The sequence below is a fragment of the Macrotis lagotis genome, chromosome 2 (genome assembly GCF_037893015.1).
Source record: "Macrotis lagotis isolate mMagLag1 chromosome 2, bilby.v1.9.chrom.fasta, whole genome shotgun sequence".
Classification (NCBI taxonomy): Eukaryota; Metazoa; Chordata; class Mammalia; order Peramelemorphia; family Peramelidae; genus Macrotis; species Macrotis lagotis.
Genome location: NC_133659.1, coordinates 68,343,361 through 68,363,460, shown reverse-complemented (window position 1 = coordinate 68,363,460; position 20,100 = coordinate 68,343,361). Strand labels below are relative to the sequence as shown.

Here is a 20,100-nt window from a genome sequence, read left to right as displayed (position 1 = left end):
TACTGTTCTCCTCAGCACAAGGCTAAAAAAATGTTATCTTCATCCAGGACTCTAATAGGCACCAATATAAAATTATAAATCCATTTGTCAACAAGGGTTGATTGAATATTATTAGTCACAACAAAAGAAGAGTGAGGAGGTAGAGTCCATATGGTCTATTCTATTTTTAAGGATATAAAATAGGATTGGATAGTAAAAAAAAAATTCAGATAAAAGCAATGTAACATAGTTGACAGTGAAAGTAGCATGTCTGACTATGACAGACATTTCAAGAACTTTCAGTGACTTCATTCTGTCCCACAAATGTGCATAAAATAAGTAGACAATGAGTGTTAAATTATGCAGTTATGACTATAGAAATCTAGAGAAAGGAGTCATTAATGGGAGGTGGGGCATTTGGGGAAGCCTTTGCAAAACTGATGAGCATTGAATTGATTTCCAATGAATGGGATAGATTAGAAAAATCAGAGAGGATTGTGAATGGCATTTCAGGAGAGGCAAACATCTCGAGTAAAGGCCAAAAATAATGATTATGACGTATAGTGTCATAATCTAGTCAGGGAACCCATCTGATCAAAGTAGATTTTAGGAGCTGGAAAACAGTGAGAAATTCAAATAGATTAGATAAACACAACATAGGTAAGATCATTCTAGACCTAGAAGGGACTTAAGAAATCATATTCATTTTATAAATGCAGAAACTAAGACTTGAAGAATTAATGTGATTTGTCCAACGTCACACAGATTATTATATAATAGAGCCTAGATTCAGTCCTAGGTCCTCTGCCTCCAGATTATCTTTTTCTATACCATGTTGCCTTTATAAGATCCGATTCAAGAAAGACCTTGAAAGCTAGACAATAGAATTTGGACTTGATCAGTTGACACTAGACATCAACTGTAGATTCTGAAACAAGAAAAAGAGAATAAAATGTTCTTCTTTGTGAAAAGTCTAGAAACACTAGTCCAGAGGGATTGGAATAAAAGAGACTAGTGTGGTTAAAGTTCACTGTTAAAAGGTATTACAACTGGGTGGCTAGATGGTGCAATGGACAGAGCACAGGCCCTGGAGTCAGGAGTACCTGAGTTCGAATGTGACCTCACACACTTAATGATTACCTAGCTATGTGGCCTTGGGAATGCCACTTAACCACGTTTGCCTTGCAAAAAGCTAAAAAAAAGGGGGGGGGGGAAGATAGGACAATCATTGCAAATAAAAGGCAACAAGAATCTATAGTATAGTAGGTTGAAATGAAGAAATTACAACTATTGGTGACTTTGGATATCAGGAATGAAGAGGTGGACTAAAGATGATTCCAAACTTTCAATCCTAGGAGATGGGAAGATATGCAGAAATAGAAATATGGAAAGGAGAGTCAAGTTGCATTGGGGAGATATGGCCAATACTATTTGAGACATATTGAATTTGAGTTGATTGGGGAACAATCAAGCAAAAATATCTTATATACTATGCAAAATTTTGGACTAATGTGCTAGTGCATGGTTGAAACTAGAAAGATGAATTTGGGAATCATCCAGATAGGAGGATTAATTAAAGCTATGGGAATCGGAGCCATAGGAACCCTCCCTCTAAAGAAAAAGAACAGAGAGTTTAGGACCAAATTTTGGGTAGAAGATGAAAGGGGAATTAACAGAGAACATAGGAAGGGAGCAGAGACATTGAAAGATTGTTAGAAAAACACAGTATCATAAAAGCTGAGAGGAGACATTTACAGGGAAGAGTGGGTGGGTGATAAACAAATGCCAGAAAGAGTTTAAAGAAAATGAGCATTGAGAAAAAATCATTGAATTTGGCAAGGAGCTCTCACCTTTGTGAGAGCAATTTCTGTAGAGTGATAAGGACAAAAATCAGATTATAGCAAGTTAAAAATGGGGTAAAGAGGTTAGGAAGTGAAGGCATTCACCATAGACTGCATTTGAGAAGCATGTTGCCCTCAGTTGATCAAAAATAAGTTGGGGTTCAAATCCTCAAATCTAAACTGACTGAGATAGACGCCATGAGATATTCAGTGAAGTGATGCAACTAATCCCAGGAGAGTTATCAAAAGCCCCAAGAAGAGCTCTGTTATTTGAAAGGAACAAAATTGTTAGTGTTACTTAAGGTAGAGGATATTTAATCATGTTTGAAGGTTAAAGTATCAAACCTAGGTTACTCCCTTGCTATAAAACCTTTAATTTCCCCCTAGGATAAGTCACAAATTCTTCAGTTGCCTATGAAGGTCATCTGTAAACTGGTTCCAACTTATCTTTCTCATCTTAGCTCATATTATTTTCTTTCGCTAACTCTATATTCCTAAGAGACTGGACTTCTAGCTATTCTCTGTGCATAGCACCCCATCTCCAAACTTTGGGAGTTGGATAAGCTACACATCATCACTGTGATGCATTTTTCTCCATTGAGCAGTCTTCATCTTCCTTACAAGGTTTTTCTAGAACCCAAAGGCTCAGCCCAGGAGTCATCTAATTCCCAATCCCACTCCCAGTTATTAGAGCCCCCCCCCCTTGCTTATCTATGGGACATTTTCTTTATCCACCCACATCTGAGTAGAAAAGAAGCTCCTTGAGAACAATGACCTTTTCATTTTTATCCTGATATCTATCCCCAAAACTGAGTCTGTGTAGGCATTTAATATATCTTTGTTGTACCAAGCATAAAGGAATATAAAGGGACCTGTGAAGTGGGAACGATGGAAAATGCTAGAGATGGAGAGTAGAACTGAAGTAATAGAGGAAGAGGGATGGGATTTGGATCATCAGAAAAAAGAGACAACTTTTCCACTGAACCGCAAAGAAGTATAAGATAAAACACAGAGAAAGTACTCTGTTAAAGCTGAAGAGACTACAGTTCACACCAGATGCTCTCTGTCTCCTCTGTGAAGCAGGATATGAATCATCTACTGACAAGGGAATATAGGAGCAAAGGATTAAAAATATGAGGAGAAAGAATTACAAGAACCAAACTGAAGGTATTTAGTAAGAATCTGTAATAGACCAGGTAATAATAGGAAGACATATATACACAAATACATATATATATAATGCATATATTTACATATATAAATATATGTGTCTGTGTGGGTGCATATATATGTGTGTGTGTGTGAATATATGTATATATTTATATATCTCATTTTAAAACTTGCAAAACACTTTAGAAATATTATCATCTTGTCCATAATAATCCTAGTAAAAAGGTGCTATTATCATCACCAATTAGAAGATTGAAGTTGAGAGAAGTTAAGTCAGTTCCTCAGGATCACAAAGTATCCAAGGGAGGATTTGAATTCAAGTCTTCTTGACCTCAAGTTTGACTCTAAATAGATATGTACTAGAATATGGACAATGAAAGCAATCCAATGTTGGAGATCAGTATAGGAGCCTGGGTGAAAGGCCAGCATATGAGGGACTCCAGGTTGCTTAAGAAGTAGCATTGAAGCATCTTACATCATGAGGTGTAGATGAAAGAGTTCATTTTAGCCAGTGGGTAACTAATGGACTCTGTAAAATGAGAATGGTTGAGTGGCTGAATTTCTTTGTGAGAGAGGAGAATAAATTTTCAAGGATAAGTATTCATTAAATCTCACTTCTTTTTGCAGGGGATTCGCTTACTTATCACCAGGGGCGGCCCTTCTCCACTGAGGACAGAGACAATGATGTTGCTGTTACCAATTGTGCCATGTCCTACAAGGGAGCTTGGTGGTATAAGAATTGCCATCGAACCAATCTAAATGGAAAGTATGGAGAATCCAGGCACAGTCAGGTAAGTTCAAATATTGAGAGAAGGGGGTATTTTGTTTTGCTTTTTATTAAAAAGCATTCACTCTTTTTAAACCATTTCATTCATCCAAGCAACTAAATATTGGTTTTTTACTTTATTTAATAGTCTGAGTCCCTTTGCCGTGTAGTTAACAGGAGCACATAATTCTGAATATTCTTGGCTTGTAAATGATCACAGAGAATTCTATATCAAGTCAAGATTACAGTGTAAATAATAGAATGAAAGGAAGCCAGAGTAGGAAAAAAGGAAGGGTTTCAACTTCATTTTAGATGTGACAAAACCACTAATTTCTCTGTAGATTTCAAGAGGTCCCCAGGGAAAGGAAAGAAGTATGATTCAGGGGGAAGGAGAATTGAATTTGGTCCTATGTTGGAAGCAAAACCCAAACTCTGAAACAATAAGATTCTCAGAAATCCCCTTGGATCTCCCAGATTCACAAGGTCATAGATTAGTTGCCAGGGTCCCACAAGAGCACTCAAAAAAAGAGACTGTAATCAAAATTGGAAGGACCTTTTGATTATCTCTTTGCAGCAAATGAAAGTCTGCTCTTCAACATGTAAGGTTAGTTGACTGGAACCAGTTACAGAAAATCTACACTTGTTCTAATCTGTCTCTCCTAGTCATGTCCTTTCCCTTATATGTCATGATTCTCCCAGAAGCATCTCTCTTGTATATTCCACACTATAATGCCTTGATGTCAAAATAATTGGATCTGCAGATGCAGATGCACCAGACTCCCATAACACTTGGGGGGGAAAACCGACTGTTACAAGCACTAAAAGCCAAAAAAAAGTGACTCCTAGCAACTAGAGTTAAAGTATCCCCATCTCAGGCCAGAAACTCAGAGTTCCATGTCTGTTCAAAATGATAAAATGAGGAACTTGACTGGAATGAAATGTACATCAGCTTTTCTATGATTGGAAAGCCTGCTAAACCCAAATTCGGAGCTCCTTTGTGCCTTTGCATCTCCTTATTGCTCTCAGGAAGGGATTGACTTGTGAGAATAATGGTAAAATAAAGAAAGAATATGACAGCTTTATCATTCTCTAAACAGGGGATCAACTGGTATCACTGGAAAGGCCATGAGTTCTCCATCCCCTTTGTGGAAATGAAGATGCGGCCTTATAACCACCAATCTATGGTTGGAAGGAAACGACGGTCCCTATAGATGTGAGCAGAGGAAAGCCCATAAACAACCGATCTTTTCTGTCATTTGTTTATATTTTGTAATATGAAATGAGTTGGGGGGGAATAATGATTTGCTATTGCAACCTACTAAGAGTATATAAAGGAAATTGGAATGAAGCAGGAAGGCAATACAGAAGAAAAGCCAGAGCCACGGCATCCTGCTCTCCCAGGTGATGAAATTTCAAGGTCCTGACCTTTCATCCCAGGTCTGTCTCCTTTTTGAACCATCCCAGCTCCTCACTAAAGGAGACAGAGGAAAATTTTTATAAAAGACCAACTTTGGGCTAAGTCCAGTAACCCTTATTATTTTAGTGGGTTAGGAATTTCACTTCCTCCCCCTTGTCTTCTCTCTGAGATGCCCTTCATCTTCTGAACCTGAGAGTTGTGGTTTTTGATGGTCTCTGAAATAGGGCCTCAACTCAACCCATCGGCTGATATATTAGTTAACTGTAATATCAGTATGCCCTAAGTAGGAGGCCAACAGATGAGACAGCTCTTAAACAATTTTTCTAGCAACCTGTTGGCCTTTCACTATTCTAGTGACCTAGGCTCCCTTTAAATGATTGTAAATTCCTAACTTCTGCCCTCTTATTATTCTTACCCAAGAGATGTTCTTTCTTTTAAGATTTCCCAGGGAGCCCCACTTCTCTTTTTTATTTCTTTTTTATTATATTTATTCCCACTTCTCTTTTATCTACTAACAATTGTAATTCCCAAATGTTCTTGTCATCCCCACTTCCAGACACTGATTGAGAATACGTAACATTTAAAATCCCTGACACTGGTGTTCAAAGACCATGTCATAATGCACTATATATCTCCCTCAAGTCAACCAATCAACAATTCTCTATGGAATAACTAATTACACACTCAGCATCATGCTGTAAGCCTCGGGCAACATGGCAAAAATCTAAGACATGGTCCCTACCTTCAAGAAGATTCCATTCCTCAGAGCAAATACAGAAAACATGTCCCTGTGTTTCCTCAATGTCTGATCTCCCTTTTTTTGAGGAATTACCAACTACCACAATCCTGTACTCAGTCAATTTCACTAAACTATGGGCAAATCAGTTAAAGTCAAAGTAATCCTGCTGAAGAACTAGGCAGCTATTCCATCAGCCAGCATGTGGTGACAGTGGTAGATTCTTGGTCCCAGTGGAGATGGAATGACCCCATTAGTCACTGAGCTCAAGAAAAACTTCCCTCCACCTTCCTTTATTATTTACCTAGGATAGGAAAAATGAAAAGTGCCAGACTAAATTACATCTAGAAATCCAAAGGTGAAGAGGAGAGAGCTGTGCCTACCTCCCATTTTATTAGATGCTGTATCTTCACTATCACTATTTGATTTCTTTTTTTTTTCCAAGCCTAAGAGGACAGGAGTTACAGTGGCTGTTTTGGAAGCTTTTCCTACTTTCAGAGTAGATTTCAACCACACACTTTACCAACTGCCAAAATCTTTGTGCAATTCCCCAGTTCCCTCTTTCCCTTCTTTTTGTCAGTTCATAGTGACAGTCCATTGATCACCTCCATTTTCTGCAAACCTAAGATTTGATCCAGACCAGAGACTTTGGGACCCTTACCCAACATTAACCATTTGAGTCTGAGGATTAGTAATTTGCTCATGACCACCTCCATTTTCTGCAAACCTAAGACTTGATCCAGACCAGAGACTTTAGGACCCTTACCCAACATTAACTATTTGAGTCTGAGGATTAGTAATTTGCTCATGAGCAATCAAACACAAACTTGACTACATTTAAAAAGAAACATTAATCCCATGGGGCTAGCTAATGTGTCTCCCAACATCTGTCTTCTTTAAGGGGGAAGCAAAACTGTTGTTTGGATTCAGTGAGGTGGCAATCTAAGCACTGGGCCCCTTTAACGTGCCCCTTAAGACCTTGGCATGCCTAACACTGAAAATGAGGCTAGTACTTTTCATCTTGAATTCAGCATAGACTCCACAGTAAGTTCGTATAAATTAAAAAACAAAGTATTCAATACATAAATATACATATACATATATCCACATGCACATATATACATATAGAGAGACATATATGTATACACTCATATATCGAGCCTCTTCAGAAAGAGACTATAGTGACCATTCAGCTCATATATATTCATTGTATAGTTTAATAAACAGGTCCAGAGATGTTAAATGATTTTCCAAAGCTTAGATATCTGATTGGATGCAGAACCAGAATTATGACCTGGATCAAAACTTCCCAAGATGGTGAATATTCCATTATCCCAATCTACCTGTTCTGTTAAGTTAGATGATATGTGGACCAAAACAGTAGAAAGAACTACAGAGGCTCACAGGCTAGAATTTGGCATAGGAAAGATGACCCATTTTAGAAGAATTAGAAAATTGAAAAGATGCTCCCCTTACAAAAAAGTAAAAATCAAGAGTCACAGGTGAATCTGAGTCAAAAACAGAGAAATAGGGCTTCAGGAAAGATCCTTACAAATAAGGCACAAATCCACTTAATGTTAATTAGCAGGAAAATAAGGGAACTTTAAGTCTTCGTATATTTCTTAAGGTCATGTTCATTATGGACCTGGGTGATAGAGTAAAGGTTGAAATGGTGGAAAAGATATGACTTCTTTGACCCCAACCAATATGTATTAGGAATGTACACTAAAGTCAAGAAAGTTCCTGAAAACAGAACCTTGCTACTCAATTGAACTGATCTACCTAATAATGAATGAAAAAAATGGCATGAATGGGCACAGCTAGGTAGCATAGTGCATAGAGCACCAGCCCTGGAGTCAGAAGGACCTGAATTCAAATTCAGACTTGAACATTTCATAATTACTTAGCTTTTGACCTTGGGTAAGTCACTCAGCCCCATTGCCTTGCAAAAAAAAATGACCTGAACAATACCACACTGTAATATAAAAAAATCATTTGACAATTTTCCATTGAGTAATTCTAAAACTCCCATAGTATTCCTTGAAATGGAGCCATCGTTTAAGCTTCCTTTAAAGCACTTGATCATCCCTTCCCACCAATATATAAATGTTTAGTAGGGTGTTGTAAGACATGCTGACCGCCTCATCACCTGTTTTCATAAATACATGGTCGTCTTAACACAAGCTCATCAACTGTCCAAATGCCTTTTCTCCTGCTTTTCAGTATAAGGAATTCCAACTATTTACAAAGGATACAGAAGACATGATCATTGGCTGATGTTAGAGTTGCAATGGACCTTAGTGGTCCACCCCCCTCATCTTATAAATGAAAAAATTGAGACTTAGAGAGGTTATGTGGCTGACCCCAGATCTCACAGGTAGAAAGCAATAGACATGGGGATTTAACCCTGATCTTGCTATCCTGTCTTGTCCACCCACCAATATGATAACCCCACAGAAATGTATGGCTCTGATTTTGGAGAAAGAGTTCTGAAACAGATTTAACCAATACAAAAAAACAGCAATAAATATTTAATCTTTTAATCAAATAGAGATTGAATAGTTAGGAAAATAGTACTGCCAATTTAATCATTCCAATATTCTCATTCCAAGAAAGTGGTAGAATGAAGATGGCAGGCAGATACAGTGCTGAAAAAAAATTACTATAAAAAGGAGAAATCAAAGCTTGAGAAACAATGGGATTTCTCCTCTAGACTCTAAGACTGATGTACTTCTTGGATACAGCCATAAGTTGAAATTGCCATTATTCAGTTTTCCATTTAGATCCTTGAAGAACACTAATGGGGCTGGCGAATTCCAACCAAACTAGAAAGAGACAGATTTTGAAAGTTTAACAAAACCTCCTTCATGAGCAACAAAATGGGGCTTAAGACCTAGAGAAAGAACAAAGCACTCTGAAGCATATAAGAAGCTAAATGGTACAATGAAAAAGAGCACTGTCTCTAGCATCAAGAAGCCCTGGGTTCAAATACTGCCGCTGCTACCTGAGTGACACACACAAAATGAGTCATTTAATCTTTCTAGGCCTCAGATTTCTTATCTGTAAAATGAGAAAGTTCTCTCACTAAACCTCTGAAGTACTGTCTGGTTCTAGATCTAGAATGCTAGGAATCAGTGCACTAACATACCTAAGAACCAAGTAGGAAGAGTTATTAAACTTTAATGCCTCATTCCACTTGGAAACTAACAGGTTCCATCCAAATTTATAGTCTAAAAGGCAGGCATACCCTGCAGAAGCACATGAACAATTACCTCCATGGCACTGGACACAAAACCAACTAATCTTGGTCCCATTTTTACATTTCAAATCCAGTCCATGAAAAGAGTAATGACTTCATGCACAAGAACCCTGCCCTTTGGGACAAGTCTGTTTTAAGATTTCAATAGATTTTAGCGAACAGTTCTAAAATGGAAATGTTTTAATCACTCCCACTGTGTAATGCAGCCAGGTCTTTGTTCTCTCCATCCTTCTGAGAAAAAAAAAATAATTGAGATATGAAGTCAAATGTACCAGAAGCCCCTAATTAGCCTCTAATAGCGATTTCAGGGGAAAGAAGATAGAATTCTTATCCTAAAAATGAGCTTCTCTGACACTGGAGAACTTCTTAGGCTATATTTATATATTGTAGACAACTTAGTTTTTCATTCCCTTTGACTTATGTCCACTTCCATTTCCCAGCAACATTTTGGTGGACCTTCTTTGGAATTTTGATACAATACCCTCAAACACTAAAAATTCCAGCTCAATTTGAATAAACCTTTTCTTCACCTCTTAAGTATTGGGGCTAGAGCTAATGATCTCAAAGATCTTCTCCAGCTCTCACATTCTATGACCCTCTATCACTCCTTGCCTTAGTTTAACTGAGCTGCATGACCAGCTTCAGAATCTCAAGGGATTGAACTGGTCTTGAGTGATTCAGGGATTATTCTGCTTTTCACTCAAGGTTCCTAATACCCCAATCCCCAAATCCAACCTCTTTTGACCCATAATGCCATTAATTGTAATATTTCTTGATTTTTAGGAATTGAACACTGATGGTACCCATAGTTTCATGGATGAAACTATTTTACGGTATTCTGTAGGGAACTATACCAGTTAGCAAATATGGCAAAAAAAGTTGGGGCTCATTAAAATGATTAACAGCTATATAGTAATTTAAGGTTTATACAATTCCTTCACTAATAACTCATCTGACTGAATATAGACATCCAGGGGGAGCAGGTAGTGTAAGTATTATTATTTCAGTATTTAGAGATGAAAATATGGAGACAAAGGAAAGTTGTGTCTCACCCAAGGTGAAGAAGATAAAACCTTGAAACCAAGGATTTTGACTCAAAGTTCAATGATTTTTTTTCTTTTTTATTGATTTTTCCACTATATTACTCTCATCCTGCTTATTAGATCAACAGTTAGCCCTTGATCTATTTAAGTACCCCTGATGCTGAATCTGAAGAAAGCAGTGTTGCAGAGTAGATAGGGTTGGCCTAAAAGTCATGAAGACTAAAGTTCAAACTCTATCTTTGACACATGCTGGTTGTGTGACCTGGGACAAGTCACAACGTCTCAGTGCTCTAGAAAATTCTTAAGACTCTCTAAGACCATAAATTCTAGAGAACAGACCTCTCTGCACTGGAAGAGACAATTTCCTGACCTGGCAGCTCTCCATACCAATGGAATCACGAGTGCAGTTTCAATCTCTTGTCTGGAACTGTCCTAGATTCCAGAAGAACCTTTCAGCAATATTATGGGAATAACATGACTATGTTACAGAATTCTGGTGGCCATCATTTAAGGTATTTAGTAAGATATTAAAGGGTCCTTTTGCATATATTTCAGTGCCTCCATTCATTCATTCATTCATTCATAACCATTTATTAATAGTTACTGTGTACAAAGGGAGTTAGTGTGGCACAGCAGATGGATGATTAACCTTGGAATCAAGGAGACATAGGTTCAAGGTTTTCCTCTTATGCTCACTGGATATATGACTGTAGGCAAGTTACTTAACATCTCAGTGCCCCAAGTAACTCTCTAAGAATTTTAGTTAAGGTTGAGTTACTAATGTGTATCCGTGGAGGGAGTTTCCATACCAGGAGTTATTCAAACCAATGAAAGAAATTATTAATAGGGGTGGGAGATAGAACTCCATGCTAGGCACTAGAAGAGATTTAAGACTATTGTATTTTACTCATATTGTAGAGTCCCCATGGCCATATTATAAGAGCTCCATGTTCAGATTTCTAGCTATATTTTTTCCTACATTTATTTCCTCTACAATCCAGCCTCATATAGATGTAAATGAGATCCCCATCAATACTTACTGATGTGTCTTAGCATTGCTCTACCCATACAAGCCCAATGAAATTTTAAAAAAATAACTCTTCTCCAAAAAAAAAAGAAAAATTCACTATGCTTCAAACAAAGGCATTAGTGTAGCTATAGTCCAATTTCAGGAAATAGCTATGGTTCACTCTAATTTCATCCACAATGGATTTGCTTACATGATTCTTTCTTTTCCCTGTCTTTATTTGTTCTTCAAACATTTAAAGAACAGTCAAAAGATGAGAAGCTCGTGAATAGATGTGAAGTAAAGCTGTCTTTCCACAGACAGCTATATATTAAAATTGCTCTGCAAGGATAGTGGCATACATCCATCAACTGTGATACTTTTCCCTTCCTTGAGAGTCAAGATCATGGAAGTTCTAATGACAGAGAGGGCAACTAACTCACCACTTTTGCTTTCAGGTGTGAAATGGGAGGAGTAGGGGATAGCTAGGTGGCACAGTGGATAGAACACCAGCTCTGGAATGAGGAGGACCTGAGTTCAAATCTAACCTCAGACACAGGGTCACTGGGCAAGTCACTTAATCCCAATTGCTTCCAAAAAAAAAGAAAAGAAGAAAAATAAATGAAAGGCATAATGAATTTGAAATCAGAGACCCTGATTTTGAATTCTGACTCTGCCACTTTTGAACTATGTGACCTTGCACGAATCCCTCCATCCATTTAATTCCTGTTAAACCAGATGATCCTTTACTGAATCAATTATTCTTCTCGTTCTTTTAATTAATGAATCAGCCTTATGTGATATAGTAATGCCCCACAGATGGGACTGTCCGATGTGCAGAATTCAATTGGCAGAGCTGAGGAGAGTATCACCCACAGTGTTTATCTCGAGATTCTACTTCAGAATACCTTGTCATCTCCATTTTTCTTTCTGTGGGGAAAGGAAAAAAAGAAATAACTATTCTCAGGTTCAACCAGTCTTGTCTGTTACCTCACCTTTCCCTTACTGATTGATTGACACAAAATTCGGTCTTATCTCTAGTGTTTCCAATCAGCTTCTCTAAAATTCCCCACCCCTAAGGGATATGTAATTTCATCATATCTGTCCCATCTAACTGTCCATGTGTCCTTGAGTAGTCTGAGTTGAGTTGGAACAATGTCATATTTTCTCTAGACATAAAATACTCCCTCCAGGTTATTATAGTTTATTGCATAACCTCTGAATAACACTGCACTTGTTCCTTTGACAGACTCTGCCTCTTCACTTAAGATAATTGAAACAGTTCTTGATTGTCTAGGTTTTGACGTTGGTATTGACTTATGACCCACTAGGTTTCCATTTCAGATAAATTTAACCCTCAATGGATGCTAAGAAAGTTTTCGTGGGTTCTCCCCCACACTTTAGTATTAACAAGTTGAATCCATGTTTGCAAAGAAGTAGCAGGGTAATACAATTGGAGGGATGATCTTGGAGTTAGAAAGTCTTGCGTTCAAGCTTGATCACTAACACATAACTGATTGTGTCACCTGGACAATGCATTTAACATCTCTGCATCCAAGCAATTCTCTAAGATTAGAAGATGAAGAAGAGATATGAACCTGCACAGGCAGAAGGAAGTTCCTCCCTAGGATTTCTCTATCCCTCTGAATTCACAGGACTGGTTCAAAAAGAAAAAAATCAAAATTTACAGTCAAATGGAAATTCCAGTAAATGGCTCTTTCTGAGGAGAAACACACACACACACACACACACACACACACACACACACACACACACACACACACACATTTAAATATATATATGGATGCCTACACAGATCTAGAGACATAGATGCATATCCAAAAAAAAGGTGATTGACAATGCAAATCACTGATTGAACAACTCCCAGAGTCAATCTTTGACATGATTTTGCTTTCTAGCTTTGAGAACTGTTTATTAGTCTTTTGTTATTTTAGAGATATCTGATAGAAAGGACACAAGGTTCTAGGAATTCTTTATGAAAATTCATGGATTCATAAAACTTTATGACTAGAAATAAAATTAGAGAAATCAGTTATTATAGGTTAAAGCCCTTCATTCTACATATAAGAAAAACAAAGTTCAGAGAGAGAAAATTACTTGTCCAATGCCGTATAGTGATAAAGTAAAGAACAGATTCTCTAGCTCCCAAATTAGCCTTTTCTGAAGCAAAGACTATAATCTCTTGGCATAGATTGAATCAAGTGGCCACCAACTTAGCACTCTTCAATGCTATCTCAAAGGGCCTTCTACTATCATTTCCTTTCCATCTTTCTGTTAAACGAAGGGTATTCCACCAGCAAGCCTGGTAGTCTAGTCTCATGAATACTTTTTATATACCCTGACAATCACTCCTAAGGATTAAGAAAATGTCCAAGTCTACACTTGGTAAGGATAGGGTCAGGAGAGAGGGCAGAGAATCATAAAGAATTCAGAGGGACTGGATACAGACAACATCTCTGTCCTCTTAGGAAATTAACTGCCTAATATGCCATAAAAAGGACTTCCCATTTTAAAAAGTGGAGCCCTAATAAGGAATGCAGGCTGTGGGGAAGTTTTCTTAATTCTATTAGACAGAGTCCATTTTCCTTTCATCTCCCACTTAATCCTTTTCACTGATGTTCTTGGTGGGGAAGGTCCAGCTCAGAAGTAGTATCTTCATCCTCAGCTCATGTGGGTCTAATTTGGGAAACAGTGACTATGAACTATGAAAGATTGTATCCCTTTGCCCTTTATAAACTATAAAAAAAAATTTATTCTCCCAAAGGAAGTGAAAGGAGGATAAAACTAGGGCTACCTCGGAACCAATCATACCATTGAAAGATTCCATTTTTTTCAGTATGAAGTCTAACTGAAGAAATGAAGTAATGCTTCATTTCTTCCCTTCTCCCACTCCCCCTAGCTCTCCCTTACCTGGAGTCACTCCTTCCTCTTCCCAGCAGTCAAGCCCATCCTTAGAGACCAGACCACTCTTAGGAATAAAGGCTTCAAAATTTAAGTGGTGAATTCTCTAATTAACCTTTAAGCATTCACATTATGTCATTCAAATGACTTAAAAAACCCATGGTGTTATATCTAGGAGTGAGTCATTTGTCCTGAGTCCAGAGCAATCAAAACTTATACTGTTCTTTACTTTACTGCCCAGGAAGATAAACACCAAGACACCAGGGTCCAAGCCCCTTTCACTTTGAGTTTATGATTTTAATTTTTATCAAGAAACAACAATAACCAAAACAACTTACTGACTTTATAGCTGCAATATACTGAGACAGACTTTACTGAAAAGAAAGAAGGGTAGGAAGGAACAAAAAAGAGGAGATACAAACTCCCCAAATCAATGGATATATTGATGAACTAAAATTTAAGAGGAGAACAAAAAAGGAGGAAAAGAAAAATCAGCCTCTCAACCCTTCCATGGAAATGTAGCTCAGAGAACGGGATCTACGCTTGTTAACCATTGTTAACTAGTATTTTTAGTCCTGATTGCTCCTAGCCTCTGTATAGTTCCTTTTTTAATGCATTTTCTATACGTTAATAAAAGATTCTGAAGGACTGATTTGTGTCTTATGGATTAGATGGGAAAGGGTGGGCAGTCATTCCCTATATGGGTTTGACCCACATGGGGACCAAGTAATTCTACACATTGTCTCACTGTTTGCTGCCTTATAATCTCTAACTGCCAAAATTCATTCTGTATGAATCTTCAATCTGTTTTTCCATTGGCATTGTTCTTCCTCTTCTTCACCACCTCACCACATACACATTCACATGATTCTCCACTACTTTTGTGGTCAACGTTCTCTGTTTCTGCGCTTTTGGGATAATTTTCTTTTGAATTTTGTTGTTAATATTTTTTTAATTCACCAGCATTACCCACACTGATGAATAAGTTGGACCTCCTACCATCAGCTAAGCTGTTGACTTGAAATAGGTGGGATGTTGTAGGCTGACACTATATACCACACACAATTCTCCCTCCTTGCCCAGACCTAGCAACAAGAAACAGAAGACTGATCACCAGGATTCGAGTGCCATCTATAGGTAATGACAGAGAATACTCTGACCTACCCATCTTCCTTTACTTGGTTCAAAGGTCCTAGAATTTAAGAATTTATAGATAAACTAATCCAACACCTTCATTTTATAGCTGAGGAAACTGAGGGTCAATTAGATTAAGTGACTCTCCCAAAGTCATACAAATATTGTTAGAGGAAAATTTGAACCCTGATCTCTTATATCAGTCAGTGATTTTCCACTGAATAATGTTTCCTCTTTGATGCTAACCCTTTTATTGCCTTGCTTTGGCACTAACCAAATGAACTCAATTCCTTAGATCATAGATTCCAGATCCAGGGGTTTCCTCTCTGAAAACTTACTGTGTGAGCTTGAACCTCAAGCCCTCAATCTTATGTGAAAGTTAGAAAACACCTTTCCCTCCCTAACTTGTAAAAACTTATTCTTTTTTCTCCTCATATATATGTGTGTGTGTGTGTGTGTGTGTGTGTGTGTGTGTGTGTGTGTGTGTGTGTGTTTCATACTTAAATGTTTCCCTTGGGAAACTTAAGGGAAATTTTACCTCTCTGTGTACAGAGACACTGACATATAAACATGGAGAGAAAGATATAGAGACATAGGGTACTGAGTACTATCTGCAAATATATATATATACATATATATATGTATATAAGCTAAGTACTAACTGAGATTACATAATAGGCATTATTTTAAACTCCAGAGATTCAAACAAAGCAACTAAAATATTCCCAACCCTCAAGGAGCTTCTACTCTAATGAAACAAAAAAGACTTAGGGAACTGGAAGGGGAAGAACATCATATGTGATATCACACTTGAAGATGTCCTGGAGGAACAGTGGAATCTCCCCAGACCCAATCAAGCAAGAGAAGACCAAAGTTGTCATGTCAAAACCCAGAATGGCTCTAAAACCAGAAGCAATCCTCATGTGAGAAAGAAGCATGGGGATGATGGCCAGAGGAAATCACATATGGGTGACAGAATTGGAAGTATCCTTAGGATGGAATTGACCCATAATTCACCTTAACCTCCAAGAGTTCTATTTATAACCCAGCCAAAAAATAATAATCTCAAGGCCAGGAGAGCTTAAGATCAAAAAGAACATGTATGCCAGATAGCCATGAGTTTTCTATGACCAACATGCAAAGCTCTCAGCAGGTTAAATAATCCTAAAACTCAAAGCTAAGAGGACCATATTTTTCTGTCACTTCTCCTTGTTAAGAAAGAGAAATGGATGGTCTGCCATGAGGAAGGCACAGTTGTTAATAAACCACAAATGAGGAATTTATTATTCCTGGGCCCTCCCAGATCTCTTAACAGTGTGGAGGCATGTAGAGGAGAAAAGGGAAAGGAACAGATGTTCCAAGGATGGATGTTACCTTCCCCCCAAAAAAGCAACTAGAATAGCAGAAAGGAACACTTAGACTTCCTTGCCTTCCTTTTGATTCCATTGCCTTCTCAAACCCTCTACCTCACAATCTATCCCAATTGAACCAATTTCTAAGGCATTCAAATAAAAAGTCTTTTACAAATCAGCCATGTTCTTTGGGTCTGATTTGGGTGAGCTAATCTAGAAAACCAGTTCTAATTAGTTCCTTTAGCATATGATTCAAAGAGGAAAGAAAGGAGAATGCTTAGATGAAATGAAGAGAAACCTGAGTCCCCACCATATGAAATTTGTAAGGGTGAGGAGAGAGGAAATATATATGTTGGCATGTAACAGGGTCTCCGTGTCAAAACCCAGGTTCACTCCGGGAGCAGAAGCAATCCTCCCAATAAAAAGAAGGGAGAATCTAAGAGAATTCATAGTGTTAAAAGAGAATCTCAGTGAATATTGTTTATCCTTGAGAGAGCTAAATGCTAACTTTCTGTTCTTACTTATGTCTGGGTAATTTGCCCATTGCATAACACCTCTGGGTGCATTTACAAGCCATCTGAACACAGATTTAATTGTTGCTGCATTGTGGGAGTCAAGAACCACCGTGGGTAAAATTAAAAGTGGTTTATTAAGCAAGAAAAATGTTCCCAGCATTAGTAGTCAGTGCAACTACCGAAAAATCTAAACAAAGTGACTGTCTCTTTGCAAGATTGCTATAAATGGGTGACCCGTAATGACCACTCACAAATTCAAACAGTGATTTCTATTGTCAATCAGTAATAGGAAACTACTGTTACCCAGCAGCTTAATATTGAAGGTGGCCTATTATATTATGTCAGAAGACATTGGTTCAAATCTCAGTCCTGCCCTAAAGTCACCTGGCTGACCTTGGACAAGTCAGCCTCTCAGACACACAGATTCCTCATCAATGAAATAAGGATTAGACATCATTCAAGGTCCCTTCCAAGCCTAATTCTATGAACTAATCTAAATTCCTAAGAAAAAGTATAAAACAATTGCCACAGAAGTAAAATCACCCTTTTCCTTTTTTCTGAATTTATCATCATCAGCACTATCATTGATCACATGATTTGTGAAGCATTTTAAACATAGAAGGCACTACGCAAATACTAGAAAAGCAAAGAGGTCTGAGTTGTCTCTACTTAGTTCTATGATTTTTTTAAAAACTCACTTAAAAATCTTAAGAATCTTAATTTTTTCCCTATTATAAAGGGGGAGTAGACTTCACTATGATACTGTCCCTGACCCCAAGAGATTTATTCTTTCTTGTTCCCTTACCTTACTTTCCCATTGATCCTCTATCCCCTTTTTCACTCATCAGAACACTCACATTAAAGTTTCTAAAAATGTAATATGAAAAATCCCTCATTTTAGAAGACAGATAGATAGCACATGGGGAAAGTGCTAAACTTGGATTTAGGAAGGCCTGAGTTCAGATCCTGTCTCAGAAACTTAGCTAGCTCTGTGACCCCAGGCAAGTCACTTAACCTATCTCAGTGAGTTCATCAGTAAAAAATGAGGATTAATAATAATAATAATAATAACAAACATTAAATTTCTTCATAAAATGCTAATATTAGTTGTATTATCTTCTTATTAGGTATTATGTATGGAATAGAGGAAAGAGGTGAATACTAATAGAGTAATATAATTTTATTAATATTATTATTGCTATTAAATTATTAATAGCACTGATGATTAAGCCTAAAGATTAATAATAGTAAAATAGAATTTCCTATAGTACTAAACCCTTGTTTCAAATATTATTTCATTTGAACCTCACAACAACCCTGTGAGATTGGTGCTGTTTTTATACCTATTTAACAGTAAAGGAAACAGAGACAAGAAAAGAAAGATTAAATGATTTGCCCAGGGGCTGCCTCATGACTGGCACCAAACATCATGGAAAGGTCCAAGCTAAAGTAGATTAATAAGCTAGGATATTGCATGTCATGTCATAATGGCAATAACCACAATAATGTCACTTCATATATCTAATAACGTCCTCTGGCTCAATGTTACCAGGGTGTCGTCTTCTTATTCAATTAGTTCCTTTAAGTTCTGTTCAACATATATTTATTATGCACCTACTAGATGCAAGACAATGGAGAACAAAGACAAACTGACAATCCCTGCTCTTAAAAAGTTTATGGTCCGGATGGCTAGGTGGTGCAATGGGGGCGGCTAGGTGGCGCAGTGGATAGAGCACTGGCCCTGGAGTCAGGAGTACCTGAGTTCAAGTCCAGCCTCAGACACTTAATAATTGCCTAGCTGTGTGGCCTTGGGCAAGCCACTTAACCTCACTGCCTAGCAAAAACTAAAAAAAAAAAAAAATTAGAAAAATGTTTATGGTCTAATAAAGGGGGGAAAAGCATGTTTACAAAGAAGGATGGTTGAATGCAAAAAATATATCAGCAAAGGAGAAATCATACCAAAATATTATGAGAAAACTTGAGTTCTGAGATATGACTTTCAAAAGAAGCAATAGGTGGGGCATTCATCTAAAGGGAGGCAGGTAAACAGAAAATAATTAAATGAAGTGAATAATTTGAATAGTAGAGATGTGGAAGGAAGCATTGTAGATGGCCTACCTAGATACAATGATTCAAGAGAGTCAATAATGATATTAAGTAGCAATGCATTCACTAGTTACATTGCCACATAGACTGTGATGAGAATGTTTTTCAAAATCATCCCACCCAGTTTTAGGTTTGATATTATTGGTACAGACATGTCTCAATCAACCCATGAATTTAGTGCAAAAAAAAATCCATCAAACCGAAGTAATATTGCACAAGAATTGTGTTTGGAGAAGTCTCTTGGCCACACCTCAGGAACCCATATAAATGAATAAGCTAGTTAGAACCAGAATTATTAAATATTTAGAACTAACATCTCTCAGAAGAAAAATGCTTAGGGAGAAGGAGAGGTCTAAACTCTACCTACAATCTGGGTCTCCTCCCAGATTTTGATCAAAGGACCTAGTGAACTTTGAAGATTCATTATGATTTTGATGAACTTCCCATCTTCCCATCAATGTACCATCCACAGACCAAGATCAACATTACAGCAGGTTCTGCATCAGAAACCGTGTAGATTCACCATACTTAAGATGAATGCCTTAAGAACAACACAATGGGAGAAGAGGAATTTCACAACCAAAAGTTGTGAATTCCTCAGGGTCAAGGGTGAGGGGGTGGCAGGTGAGGCAGAACTGAGTCTCACCCCTGATTGTGAAAGACTGAATGCATACCTGGCACACCCTTTTGGTATGCACTAGATGTATGGCTCAACCCTTGCAAGTAGAGGTGAGGCCTGCCTCACCTGCTGCCCTTCACTGCATGTTCCTGCTTTAGCATATATGCTCTCTATGACTGAACTCACTTTCCCCTAGATCTAATATGTATTTGTATTTGTGCAAGAGTGTGTCATA

General features: G+C 37.6%; 1 protein-coding gene across 2 annotated transcripts in view; it reads left to right on the top strand.

The window, feature by feature from the left end:
- TNR (tenascin R) overlaps positions 1-14,779 on the top strand; it is a 112,619-nt gene extending 97,840 nt beyond the window's left edge. For both annotated transcript variants that reach the window (XM_074222094.1, XM_074222095.1), the window contains 2 exons: positions 3,618-3,781; positions 4,854-14,779. In XM_074222094.1, the coding sequence (XP_074078195.1) occupies positions 3,618-3,781; positions 4,854-4,967 (278 nt within the window). In that variant the 3' untranslated portion in view covers positions 4,968-14,779. The remainder of the gene's footprint in view (positions 1-3,617; positions 3,782-4,853) is intronic.
- Positions 14,780-20,100: the final 5,321 nt, after the last annotated feature.